This window comes from Euprymna scolopes, chromosome 13, assembly GCF_053919585.1.
Source record: "Euprymna scolopes isolate OS-2025 chromosome 13, ASM5391958v1, whole genome shotgun sequence".
In the NCBI taxonomy this organism is placed as follows: Eukaryota; Metazoa; Mollusca; class Cephalopoda; order Sepiida; family Sepiolidae; genus Euprymna; species Euprymna scolopes.
In genome coordinates this window covers 42113971-42129075 of record NC_136494.1, presented here as the reverse complement: position 1 = coordinate 42129075, position 15105 = coordinate 42113971, and the positions used below count along the sequence as shown (strand labels likewise).

At 32.9% G+C, this 15105-nt stretch overlaps 1 protein-coding gene across 11 annotated transcripts in view; it reads left to right on the top strand.

The window, feature by feature from the left end:
• Positions 1–15105, top strand: part of LOC145291991 (uncharacterized) — a 169781-nt gene that overhangs the window by 130664 nt on the left and 24012 nt on the right. For 10 of the 11 annotated variants that reach the window (XM_080137957.1, XM_080137958.1, XM_080137955.1 and 7 more), the window contains 4 exons: positions 328–351; positions 7412–7505; positions 9790–9851; positions 12325–12422. In XM_080137957.1, coding sequence (XP_079994083.1) covers positions 328–351; positions 7412–7505; positions 9790–9851; positions 12325–12422 — 278 coding nt within the window. The remainder of the gene's footprint in view (positions 1–327; positions 352–7411; positions 7506–9789; positions 9852–12324; positions 12423–15105) is intronic. The other variant, XM_080137956.1, reaches the window with a different exon arrangement.

The following is a 15105-nucleotide window of genomic DNA, read 5'->3' as shown; positions in this document are numbered from 1 at the left end:
CACTCCAAATTGATGGCATTACTCTGCTTCCTTCACACATATGTATACACACACACATGTAGCTAATAATTTGAACATCTATTTCTCTCTCTCTATATATATATATCTATATCTATATATATATATATATGTGTGTGTGTGTATATATATATGTATATATATATACATATATATATGTATATATATACATATATATATGTATATATATATACATATATATATGTATATATATATACATATATATATATATATATATATACATATATATATATAACATTCAACAATCTTTCATATTAAAAAAAAAAACTTTCTTGTCTATGTTTTTAGAAAGAAAACTGAAAATACTGAAAGGTAAGTTAAACTTGTTTCTTTTGACAGAATTACATTTTAGTTTATAACTTTATCTTCTTTTGATTTCTATTAAGTACCAAATTTGCAGTGTACTTTCTAAATAAGTTTGTTCAAAAGTTGTATATCTCAGATGGTGCCCTAAATCTGTATTTCTTCTTGTAAATATTAATTTATTTCTATCTGTATTTTGAAGAATTATGACAGGGGAACTTATCTTCAATCTTTTATGATGAGAAACGAAAAACTTATTTTAAGTAGAAACTTAATATGTGGATTTATCTCCTATATAATATTTTGGTTGCAGAAATTCCCCTCTGGACCAAAGTACTGTAGGTTTCGAACAACAGATGCCACATGCAAATGTATTGTGTTTTAGACTATTAGCCAGTATCTTATATATCTTTAGAACGCCATTTTAGACACATTTAGTCGTCATATTAAAATCCTACGTTACATCCTAGGAGCAACATCATCACATCACTATCGCAACTGTCTTTAGAGGAAGTAGTTCCTATTTTTCCTTCTAAATAAGTCATTACCGGGAGTTATTTTGCACTTGGGAAATATATAAGGTTTCGCCCTTCATACCTGGATCATAAACTCACTGGCATAACATAATCTTTCCTTTTTCCATTTCTAAAAATAATAAAGTCTCCTCAGAATAATTCCGCTCATTCTGATTGGATGATCTCTGGCTATTCCTATATTCCAGAATACTGGTACTAGCATGCTAAATGAACGCTAATGTATCATTCAAACATGGCGTTGCAATGACACCTAATTGTTCCTTATGAGTAAATTGCTCACTTGCTCGATTTGTACCTTTATTTTGATAATTATAATTTTTGGTCCCTCAACAAAAGGAGGGTGGCCCTTAAATTCAGCCTTGTCCGCACTTTTCTCAATAACTACGCCTTGGAATTTTTGTAAATTTTGCACAAACATTAAATATGCTATGAGTAAAAAAGTAACAGAACAGAAAACTCCGGTTCCCACCCTAGAGGTGCCTTTCGGGTTAAAATGGCTAAAATTGACACTTTTGTGCTTATTAAAAAAATTTGATGCCTTGGATTTTTAGAAAACTTTCTAAAAAGTTGTAACTAACTGATTTCTATATAATTTTGTTTGTCTATACTTCGTGATAACTCTTGAGTGTGCCTCAGGAGTTCTTTTAAGGGTAATAAAAACACTCCATTTTTGGGACTATTTTAACATATTTGTCCAAAACTTTCTCTGTGTGTCTATTTAGCAGTTTTGCATGGTGCTGAACAACTCAAATTTAAATATGTTAAGGTCTTGGAGACTTTTGGGGCTAAATGGGGGGGGGCAAATGATGGGGGGCAAATGATGGACTTAGTCATTTCTTTTTTTGCATGGTACAGAACTCAAATTTACGTATGTTAAGGCCTAAAACTGCACCGTTTGTTCATTTTCACTAGGATTTGACGTCCCCTGGGGATTTTTTGGGCTAAATGGGTGCGGTGGGGGGAGGCACGTGCTGAACTTTTTTTATGCCTCTTTCACTGTGCACTCACGAGGGACCATGCATGTTTCTCTTTTTACAAACGTAGTTACGCTTTTTTGTAGGTAATTCATTTATACATACTTTATTTATACTTGCGCAATCTACTGGATTCTTTCACTGTATATTTTCTTCTCAACTCTCTCTCTCTCTCTCTCTCTCTCTCTCTCTCTCTCTCTCTCTCTCTCTTTCTCTCTCTCTCTCTCTCTCTCTCTTCCCCTTCCGTCTCTCTCTTTCTCTCTCTTTTGCTTCGAAAACAAAAGAAAAAAAAAAATTTATTTCTTCTTCCTCTCGCTTGCTTACTCACCTAACAATTTACGATTTTCATAAACAAATTTTTTAGCTTCCCTAAAACAAAAAATAAAACTTCTGTGGAGCAAAAAAATAAAAAATTAATGACTTCCTTCACATCAAAGACAAAAAAAAAAACATTTATTTCTTCTTGCTCGCTCACCTAACAATTTACGATTTTTGTAAACAAATTTTACAACTTTCCTAAAGCAAAAAAAAAAAAACTTCTGTAGAAAAAAAATATATTAATAATAAACATTTTGAAAAAAAAAATAAATAAAAACTGTGCTTACATCTAACAATTTACAGTTAAAAATAAAACATTCAACTTTTCTTGAAAAAAAAATTTGTTGGTAAATAATTTGAAAAAAAGACAAATATTGAAAAAAATTACACAAAACATTTATATTCAGTCACTATACGGTAGGTTTTTGTTATTTTTGTTTTTGAAACTAGTTTGCGTCTGTTAATGTACTTAGCTTAATCTAATCATTGTCGGTCGCACTCGATCCATGATTGACGGGATATCCCGAGAATCTGGATCAAATTCTGCAAGATTACCTGTTTAGGTATTTTTCATTTTATATCTACGTCCCTCCTACTGACACTGCCAACCCACAATTTTTTTATTTTTTAGCATTTGCGGGTGGGTATGCTGACAACGATTATCATGGTTAAATTTGGGAGAATTATTTTCCTCCAATAAAAAGGGGTCGTCTACTTCAAAAGCAGTTCTTTACATGGGGATGTTGGTATGTCTATTCCAAACGCCGTTCTTAATATGATAATACTCAAAGAAGTGAAGTGGAAAAACTCGTAATTGTTTTGTTTTTACAACTTTCCTACACGTTAAAAAAAAGACGACATAAAACTGGAATTTAATTTAATACAATTGGTGGAAAAGAAGAGGAAGACGTGAACAACAAACGGAAACAGCTCGGACTGCTATCACTGATCTAAACAGCCCATAAGAGTAAGAATCTCTAACCTCTAAAACGTCTGTTTTTACTTTCCATTATTTTTCTAATGGATAATTTTTTGTACTTTTATTAATTCATACTGATTTACGCATTCCCTTAATGGCTTTTCTTTTAAATTCAAACATGTTATTGTCCCGTACTTTTTTGCTACTTTTTTGCGAGGGAAGAGGGGAGGCAGTCTTCAACCGAGCAATGTTGGTTAACGGGTCCTGCTAGTTTATTTATAAAAGATTCTGCATAATTGCTGTTTATTTATTCTTCATTAACGTCCAATGCCTAGCGTGTCTCGTTTTATTTCAACTGTTTCCCCTTCTTTATGTATGCAACTTATATATAATGAGTGTTAGAATTAAATACTATCTCTGTGAAAAGACTACAGGTAAATTAAACCTGGACCTGATGTTCACACACACACACACACACTGCAGAATTCAGGAGAAAGATTTGAGTGTCATGATCGGCAGGTGCTCTCTTTATGGTCATCATCCTGAAAATGTTGGCCTTTCTAATTTCAGCTACAAGAATATCTCTGATCAAATAAAGATCAATGGAAATGATCAATGCAGCAAACCAAAAACAATCTAGAGCAAAAATGGAAGAAAATAGGATAGTGATGGAATTCTATTACAACCTTACACAAAAATGTTACCTAAATCACATGAAGAATATATGGAACATGTATACTGACTGCAATGAAATAAAACAGAGGATTGCAAATCCAACGAAACACATTTTTAAGAAAGTAATGGAACCAATCAAAATAAAAGGTAAAATAAGTGATGGAATAGAACAGCATACCCCCCCTTCCCCAGTACAAAAAGTCTGATATGAAATAAATGCTGATTCTACAGAAAATAGTGACCATAGTACTCATTGATGAAGAAGTTACAGAGAACATTCAAGAAATTATTAATGTGGATAAAACTCCTACCATAAGTCCCAACAGATAATATTCTAGACCTAAATGACCTAATTTATGCATAGAAAAAATCAGTAATTATGATATTAAACATAGAAATAAAACCAGATAAAACTCCCGGATAGGAAATCAGATTGAAAACTTCACTCAACAGATTACAAAAAGAAGCTAAAGGTGTAAATATGGTTAGAAAACGATATAAGGCAAACTATCGATAAAGAAAAAAAGAAAGACTAAACAAGAAACATGAAGAATTAAAACAAAAGGTACTAACTAATAAAGAACAAAAGACTGAAGAGATTCAAATCCGAACAGTAACAACAAAATTTAATTTTTGAAAACATTGAAAGCCAGTTTTATCAAAATGTAAAGGTGGCAGATCAAAAACCAGATCTGATAGGAACAAGAGCAATATATGGGGAAAGCGACGAGACCACAGACATATTGAATGGCAGAAAAAACAAAAGATGTTCATGAATTTGAAGGAGGAATATAATAAAAATAATAAAGAAACACTCAAGACAACCTTTAAAAAATGCTGAAAAACACAAAGCCATAGCAGAATACATGCATTCTTTAACAATATAACTGAGCAAACAGATCTGCCACACACTTAATAATTGTGGAATACTCCTCAAAGAACAGAAAGGGTACTGAAAAGCAACAAGAGAAACTCATAACTGGCTATACTTCAACCAAAAATCCTGAAAAATGGTAAAAAGCAGAAACAAGAACTCGGAAATGGCAGGGATTGATTACAAGAACATGCCTACAAACATAGATAATTGAAGGCTTAAGGATGCAAAAATAGGGGCATATGTAACATAAATAGGGGCATATGTAATATAAATATGGACATATGTAACATAAATATGGGCATATGTAACATAAATAGGGGCATATGTTACATAAATAGGGGCATATGTAACATAAATATGGACACATGTAACATAAATATGGGCATATGTAACATAAATATGGGCATATGTAGCATAAATATGGAGATATGTAACATAAATTGGGGCATATGTAACATAAATAGGGGCATATGTAACATAAATATGGACATATGTAACATAAATATGGGCATATGTAACATAAATATGGACATATGTAACATAAATAGGGGCATATGTAACATAAATATGGACATATGTAACATAAATATGAAATATGTAACATAAATATGGGCATATGTAACATAAATAGGGACATATGTAACATAAATAGGGACATATGTAACATAAATAGGGGCATATGTGACATAAATATGGGCATATGTAACATAAATATGGACATATGTAACATAAATAGGGGCATGTGTAACATAAATAGGGGCATGTGTAACACAAATAGGGGCATATGTAACAAAAATAGGGGCATATGTAACATAAATAGGGGCATATGTAACATAAATAGGGGCATATGTAACATAAATATGGACACATGTAACATAAATAGGGGCATATGTAACATAAATAGGGACATATGTAACATAAATAGGGACATATGTAACATAAATATGGGCATATGTAGCATAAATAGGGGCATATGTACCATAAATATGGACATATGTAACATAAATAGGGGAATATGTAACATAAATATGGACATATGTAACATAAATATGGACATATGTAACATAAATAGGGACACATGTAACATAAATATGGACACATGTAACATAAATATGGACATATGTAACATAAATATGGGCATATGTAACATAAATATGGACATATGTAACATAAATAGGGGCATATGTAACATAAATAGGGGCATATGTAACAAAAATAGGGGAATATGTAACATAAATAGGGGCATATGCAACAAAAATAGGGGCATATGTAACATAAATAGGGGCATATGTAACAAAAATAGGGCATATGTGACATAAATAGGGACATATGTAACATAAATATTGACATATGTAACAAAAATAGGGGTATATGTAACAAAAATAAGGGCATATGTAACATAAATAGAGGCATATGTAACATAAATATGGACATATGTAACAAAAATAGGGGCATATGTAACATAAATAGGGGCATATGTAACATAAATAAGGACATATGTAACATAAATAGGGGCATATGTAACATAAATAGGGACATATGTAACACTCTTTCTATTACTGAACGACGATGGATTGCCAGTCAAGTATAGTTGTGGGTTGACACTTAATTAAAAAGTCCAGATGACCCATGAATGATGAGATATTTTTCCTTTTAAACATATTAAAAAAGTGAACATCTTAAATGCTAAATAGAAATTACAATTATTAAACAAATCTAACTGGTAAGGGTTGTTATTTGTTTTAGTATTTGCAAAACTAAATAAAGCTTTTGTTAATAAGCAATGAACAACAAAACAAGCAAAAATGGATTTAGGAAAACGAAAAATCAAAAAAATGGTATGTTTACTTTCCTTAGAGTTTATAAGGAAATTGTTGGTACATATTAATTAATTTCCATGAACAGACTTTGTTTGCTAAATTCTGTTCATGAAAATTCCATTTGATGTAAGACACTGATGAAAAACAGGAAATTCTTTGCAGCTGTGGTAGGAGGATAAGTTCTTGCAAGAGACGAGAAGATCTATGACGTCTGGTCACGGGGACATCTCAAGAGGAACAGTTTGTAGAAAGGTGGAAATTGAATAAGTGTTATAATCGCCCATGTATCACTATGTTATCTTACCAAACCATGTACTAATCACTACGCAAGTGACTGCGTGCAGTTTCAAAAGAAAATAGATTTCAATTATGTAAGTGCTACATATAAACAGCCTAAAAAGTATTCATAGGCAAGCTCTTTGCAAAGAACTTCCTTGTATCCATGCAATTGCAAATAATGTTCCATAGTAGATGGAAGTTCACTTGAGAACCTACCATGGAAAAAACAACAAAGTAGAGAAAATAATGTATTTTGTGTGAGAAAGAAGCTGTAGAGACCAGAAGGGATCCTCTATTAAATTGCATCTGTCAAGGCAAGAAAGATCTAAGCAGCATCTCCCCAAATGGAGCAGCCATACTCCATCTTAAAATGTATCTAACTCATATATAGGTAGAAGACTATATCAGGAATCAAGTACTTTATCAAGAGGTAGAATGAACTAACCATTTTTCTCTGCAACTTTAGCATGTTTCGAATATCTTTTTCTAAAATTGAACATTTTATGTATCAATCAATCCTTGCATATGTGTTAAATTTACCCAAATTCGAATCCGATGGCGACAAAATATATTTTAACAGTTTTGTTGGTACGAAAATGTGAAATTTTAACCTCTTCAATTTTGGGATTTTAAAATTATTTAGATTTCATTAATTTGTTTTTACTTTTTAGAGATGTGCTTCTTGAACAGCTGCAGCAACAAATTGCTGATTTGACACTTTATCTGCAGGAAGAACGATATACTCACAGACAAAGCAAACAGAAGGTGAGTTGCTAATGTCCCTAATTATGGTGCACTCTATGAATGACAGTGAAAAAACATTTTTATATGCGTATACATATATTACTCATATATATTATGTACAGGGTGGAATGCTAAAATTGTTGCCCTAGAAAAGACAACATAAATCCATTTCTATTTGATGAAAACCGGTTTTATTTTTTTGGGTTGCAGACTATCTACTAGTTGGCCAGTTGTGTACAAATCCCAAGAGTGATAGAAACCTTCTATCGTATCTGAAAAAGACACAATATTCAACAAGTGAGATCAGAGATGCGCCACTATACAACTCATGCTCTCTACTGATCCAATTTATGACAACAGGGCCATTGCCAGTACCCACAAAATGCAAATCCGAATAACAGGGACGAGCCCAGGGTGATGAAAACAAAGTTTCCAGCCACGGTTATGGTCTTTGGTGTCGTTTCAAATGAGGACTACATCCTGCCACCTCATATTTTCAAAATCGGCTTGAAACTCAACACCAAATTGTACCTGATGTGCTGAAGAGTGTGGTGATCCTTTGGTGCAATCAGGTGGCCGTTGACAGATCCTGGGTGTGGCAGACCCTGGGTGTGGCAGCAGGACTTGGCGCCAGTTCACAGGGTTAGCTTCAGAAGGAGTGCCACTGTTACAAGAAAAGAGCCCACTTTTCTTGTAAGTAAGAAGACCTTTAGATAAGTGGAAAAAGAGATTAGGATAGACCGAGATTCGAACTCTGTAAGCAAGGTTCAGAAATGGAATTTTACCTTGTCCAGTTTCACATAAAATAGTTTAGATATGTTTGTTGTAAAGGGAATTTAATTGTTCAATTCATTTTATGAAAACTGAATTAAAATAAGGTCAGCTAGAGAAGAATGAACAATAGCAATTTAAAAATATATTGAAAAATAAGTTAGGTCGAAAAATAGGTTAGTGAGAATTCTTTGTCTGCAGAAGTGTGTTTGGGGAACATGTCAGCCACATGAGTTTCCCATATGAGTAGGTCATGTTTAGAGTCATGCATATTGACGTCATAGCAAAAATGAATTCTCAATATAAGAGCTAGTTTCAGGCAAGTGGGAGATGAAGATCAGAGGCAGTCGAGTCCGGATCGAAGTCAGCACAGTCAGCTGGAAAGAGCTGACATAAACAGAGGAGGGTCCCTTTAGAAGCGAAGGGAGAAAGTTTTAAACATGTAGAAACAACTTTGAATTCCTGAATGTGATCATCATTTCGACCGGTCAAATGGAATAAAAGAACATCTCATATTTTTGTAACTGCCGTCTTTGTGTCGTCATTCCACAAATTAAAGATAATGTGTAATCATCTTATATGAACTTTGTTCCCACTCATCGTTATTAATGAACTTTGTATAGCCCATCCTAAGTACTGTGTACCCCTCTCCATCATAAGTAATCACTGTCCCCTCTTGTGTTAAAAGAGCTGATCACCTCTCCCTCCTCTCTTCTGATATATGTAAGTAAGAAGAAACATGCACAGAACTGTACAATGTTATAAATGTCTTCTATGAGAACCAGTGTGTCAATGTGATTATGCTGTATGTATCAATCATCATAGATTTTCATTTCTTTTTTTTTTTTACTCTTTTTTATCCCAAACATATTTTTGCCACTTGGGTGTAAGAGTCTACTATTTTGGACCATGTTTAACAGAGGATTATGTAAAGAGTTGAGCAAGATGTCTGATCACAATTAATTTAAACAGGTTAAATTTTACAGGTTAGTACTGTCGGGGAAGCAAGAAACAGGGATAGAATTTTAAAGTCTACCAGTCTGAGGGAAGAAACTATTTGAGTAGAAAGTACTCCGGTATCTAAGGTCCTTAACAATGAAGGGGCGGAATTTTGCTGCCTGACGGGTTAGGCGAGGGTATGTACGTTGATGGGGGCCACAAGTACAATACATTCATCAGAGAACATATTTTGGTATAAATTTGAAAATCCAGTAATATTCCTTTTTTGCTCAATATATATTGTTAATGCTTAATACACAAAAAACTTTCACCATTTTAAGTAAGAGGGCAAAAATATAACTCTAGAAAACTGTTGAAATCATCTCTTCTCCCCCCCCCTCCAATCAGAGAATTCGAAGATAGATAATGATGGTTCTGCCTATATGTATAGAGATTTTCGTTTTAAATAGTTTTTAATCTCTCTTGTTAATATAAACTGTTAAACAAATAAAATTTGGCAGCTATGACTGCATAGACAACTGAGTTTCTATTCGTCAACATTTGTAATAAGTCAACAGTTTTTTATTTTTTGTAGGCGGAAGATTTTCTTCGCGATAAAGTTGATGAACTTCAGGTTCAACACAAAAACGAGATCAGGTGAGTAAAATATTTCATTCTTTTGTATAATTGATGAAATGTTCTGCTTTTTTTTTTTCATAGAAAGCGAATAGAGTTTTTTGGGATAATCTTTTTTTTTTTTAAATTAATTTATTATAGGAAATACCACTTTACAATGCACAGATAATCCACAATGTTCAAATGTAAATATGGATAAAACATCATTGTAAATGGACAATAAAGCTGAAGATGGCTAACACATCAGTTGAAATGTAATGAAAATATAAATATCGAGAGGGACGACAAAAGAAAACAATGAAAATAGAGAATACATTGTTGTTGGAGTTAGTGTTGGGATAAAATTAATAAAAAATGATTGTTATCACATAGTGTGGCAATATATATATGTGTATGTATGCATGTATACGTGTGTGCGGTGATGTGTCTGTGCAGTGTCAGCAGGTTTAATTAGTTCAGTGGTACACAAAAAGTGAGTAGACTTTGATGGCTGAAGACATAGGACAGTTAGAATTGACAAATCAAGATGCAAATGATAGAAAATTATGCAGACAATGAATGAAGAATTCTAATCCAGGATTTAAAAGAAGAAGGTGAAGAATAAGGAAGAAGATGAGAACGGGAAGGAGAAGATGGAGTTTAGATTTTAGCTCAGCTCATGACGTCTGCTGATTGTGAAGACAATGTAGAAGACCAATTTCCATTGGTTAAATGGTTGTGTTAATTGGCCAATTAGAATAAGGAAGAAAAAGTTATGGTTTTTATGTAAAAAGAAAAGCATCAAAATATAACTCAGTAGGATTGTCCGAAGTTTGTGGAGGATGGAAACCTGATAGGTTTATATATACAACATAAAAAATACATGCATGAAAAACAAATATAAAATCCAAAAACATAGATCTTAAATAAAAGAATACATCTATCTAATACAGAGAAAACATTGGAGAATATGATAAAAATGTACCTGAGGGAAAGAGGAATAAATAAAGACCTGGTCAGAAATAGGTTACTTTGGAAGTATATTTCTTAAAGCTGTCCAATACATGCCAACGAGTAAAACGGACATTAAGCCGATGCTGTAGCTGCTGCTGATGCATGCAATATTGAAATGCACAAATTGTTGAGACAAAGAAATATTGTGTGAATGCGTGGAAATTTAAAATATATTTGTCTATACACCAGCCCACTTGGCATATTGTAACCAATCCATTTGACATAGTTAAAGTGTTCAGCTAATGATTTGGGAGACCAGGGTTCAATCCTTGGTTGAGTTATACCAAAGATTAAAAAAATATGTCCAGTTTGAAGGTTGTACCAATAAAAGTGTAACATGGTTGTTACTTTTTAACAGTGTCGTTACACTTCAAACCTCTCAGACTCACACACTGTCTGGCATCATTGCAAATGAACAAACAAAAAAAAAGGGAAAGAAATAAGAATCCGGCTCAGCATTTTTTAAAGTGCAAATGAAATGCATTTTTTGTGGTTCTTTGAAAAGTACGCATTTCATTATCTTGCAAAAGTCATTTTGTACATGTGCATTTTTTTTTTAAGTCTTTCTCCTTGCTACCTCGTGCTGGCCATTAGCCAGCACTTTCTCACCCTTGTCTTTACATGTTCACCTTGCTTCTTTCCTCGACTACATAGTGTATTTTTCTCTCCTTTTCTTGTGACACAAGCTCGCACGCACTTGCTAATTTGCATACATGCTTCAACAACTGCTGCTGCTAATATTTTCGCTAGCCAGCTATCTTTTGGCTGCTGCTGATTTTATTACATGTGCCCAGACATACTCTGTTACAAAAGAAAGAGTCTCGTTTTGGAATTTCCAATAAAATGGTTGCCCGAGATTATGTCATTTGTAAAAGTTTTTTTTTTTTTTGTGTGGCTCAAGACGAGTGATAGCTTTCATTTATAAATTTTGAGAAGATCAAAATTTGTTCTGCTTAAAATCATGATATGATTTGCTTTATGTCTTGTTGGTAGTTTGTAAATCTTGATGGTCATTTATAAATGTAAAAGGTACAGAATGACATGTGCTACGTATGAACGCTACAAAAGTTATGAAATAAGTTGGAAGATTAATTTGCATAGCATCTATGCCAACTGCCTTAAAAGCATCCAATTGTTTGCACGGAGGCAGAAGCAATGAGACAGTGAAAGGATTGACGTCAGTGATGATGACTGAATTCGAAATTTCACCTACATTTTCGAGAAAGTTTGAACTCACCTTTCTTATAAGTTATTTCTGCTATACGATGGCAGATAAATTTGATTTGGAGTTAATATTGGAATTTAAAAGTGGAGAACCTATCCAATCTCTTGAGAAAGCTGACTTCATGGATTATCTGGGCTGAAGAAAGAAAGGTGGGGATCCTTTATTAAGGAAACATTATTTACAGCATTTGCCCTGAATTCATATGCAGAGTAACATGTGCAGTTTATGGTATGCCATGTAAATTCTTGCTAAATGTAAACATTTTTATTTTGACAGAGAGCAAGAAGAGCAACATAGCAACCAAATGAAAATGCTGGAGTCTAACCACCGCGAGCAATTTGAAGGTTACAAAAAAGTGATGGAAGCTCAGATAGGTAAAAAGTAGAGTTTCTTCATCATCTTCTTCATTTTGTTTTCTTCTAAAACTGGATCTATTTTAATTAACAAAAAATTTTTGTTTTGTATTTTGGTGATTTTTGGTGGTTTTTTGAAACAACAACACTGATTCCTTTATTGAGATTGTCGGACTGACTTCCTCAGCTTGGTTGTTATAGTCACAACGTTTCGGCCGTTTTGTCCTCCGGTCTTCATTAGGTGTTTTGTATCGAACTGGGGAACCGTTTGTTAGGAGTCTCGAACCCAGCCCTTTATTATTATTACGGGGGTACTGTGTTCGGAGTCCAGCTAGGCTCTGGGACATAGTTGCTGATTTTCTGTTTTGAATGTTACTTTTCACTGCCTTCGTTCAGGATTGAACTCAGCACCTTTGGGTAACTGTAAACTTTTGATACAACGAAGGCAGTGAAAAGTAACATTCAAAACAGAGAATCAGCAACTATGTCCCAGAGCCTAGCTGGACCCCGAACACGGTACCCCTGTAATAATAATAAAGGGCTGGGTTCGAGACTCCTAACAAATGGTTCCCCAGTTCGATACAAAACACCTGATGAAGACCAGAGGACAAAACGGCCGAAACGTTGTGACTATAACAACCAAGCTGAGGAAGTCAGTCTGACAATCTCAATAAATGAAAACACCTCATCTCAAAAATACAGACAATTACTAACACTGATTCCTATTGGATCTTAAATAAAATTTGAACAGTGATCCAGATATAACTGAAGTGAATCGGGAGAAACATAATATTTATAAAGATGAAAGAAATGGAAGTTAACATTAAATATGTTAACTGTTAAACCGTTCCACTCGGTGCTATTTCAAAATAACTTATTATCACATAAAACCATCATATTCAATGTTTTTTGGACAAATAATGTTTAATTTAATTAAAAAAAAAAAAACTATTAACCATTGTTTCAAAGTGGATGTCAAAATGGTTCTATTTTGTTTACATTAGTTTGTAAGTTTAGTGAAGATATTTACAAAATGGTCGTTCTATGCTGAATAATGCATTCTGGTCATAAAAGAATTTGTTTTTCTACAAATTTTTCACTCTTGTTTATCCACAAATGTATTGGTTCTTGAAAAAAAAAATCTAAATAATGTCTTCATAACCAGAATGCATTCCTTAGCATAGAATGTCCATTTAGAAATATTTATACCAAGTTAATATTAACCAGAAAATATTTAGAACTCATCGTCAATGGACAATCAAAACAAGGAAAATGTCTACTGCAGCGAGATGGCAAATACTGCTGATTTTATACTTTTTCACGTTACTTGTCGGTCTATGTAGATTTGAATAAGTCTAACGCCAGACCAAAAATGGCTATTTTCTCAGTGTAAATCGTTCAATTCTTTAATACCTCTACAGATACGTCTAAGAAAAAAAAAAGCTAAATATTCTTGCAACAATATGCTCTATGGAAGGAGGGACAAAAAAGGAAAACAACTTTAATAAAAATAATTTTAAGATATGAGGTTAGGAAAATCAATGAAAATAAAATAAAATATTTCAGTGGGTTCAAATTTTGGAGGGGAGAAAAGAAATAACGTAAACAAATTCTACCTTAGGTAAATAATGTAATGAGAAAAATTCTTTCATGGTATGCAACTTAGAAGTATATATGATATATATATAAAACTAGACCATCTGTGACTGTTAGGCCAGTATTTATTATATATATATATATATATATATATAATATAAAGCTGAACGTCTCTGTGTGTGTCTGGTCACGAACTCCTATATGGTTGACTATTATAGAAAACTGATCACATATAATGATAGAAGATGTATCGAGACACAGGAATGGGTATGTTTGATCTGGCATAATGATGATTCATTAAAATTGTGGGGTCTGCGTTCGCACCTGGTCCACAAAGTATGGAAATAAAAAAATTAAAAAATTAAAAAAAACGTTTACAAGTGTTTTTGATATAGATGTACATAATAATACTTTGATAAGTATGTTTTAACTTAAATAGGGATGGTATAATAAAATTGTGGGGTCTGCGTTCGCGCCTGGCCTCCATAGAATGGAAATAGGCACAAACTTTAATAAAGACTTTTCATATCTATCTGCGTAAGTATACTTTGATAATTATGTTTCAGTTTGAAGGTATATGGTATAATAAAATTATGGGGTGTTCGTTTGCGCCTGAACTCCATAGAATGGAAATATGTCACAAAGTTTAACAAGGTTTTTTAATATAGATCCACAGATCCGAAATATATTTAAATTATAAATTTCAAGCAAGTAAAATATTTGTTTATTTTCTTAATATTGCGCTGTGATTTGACTTTCAAGCGCACTTGATGAGTATTTTATTTATTCAAATTAAATCAATGCTTTTATAATGAACTCACACCCTTGATGTTAATCTCGCATAGTCAACACCACATTTCAACATTTCAAAATATAACTGCTGAGAGATAACGCGCAGATCTTTACAAACAGACTTTTCTCCAACTTTGCAACATGGCAAGAAAGAAGAAGAAAAGAAAGAAAACAACATACTGAGGATGGAGTTTGACTCCGAAATATATTTAAATTATAAAATTCCAGCAAGTAAAATATATTTGTTTATTTTCCTAATATGCGTTGTGATTTGGCTTTCAAGCGCACTTGATACATAAATTATATTTTATATATA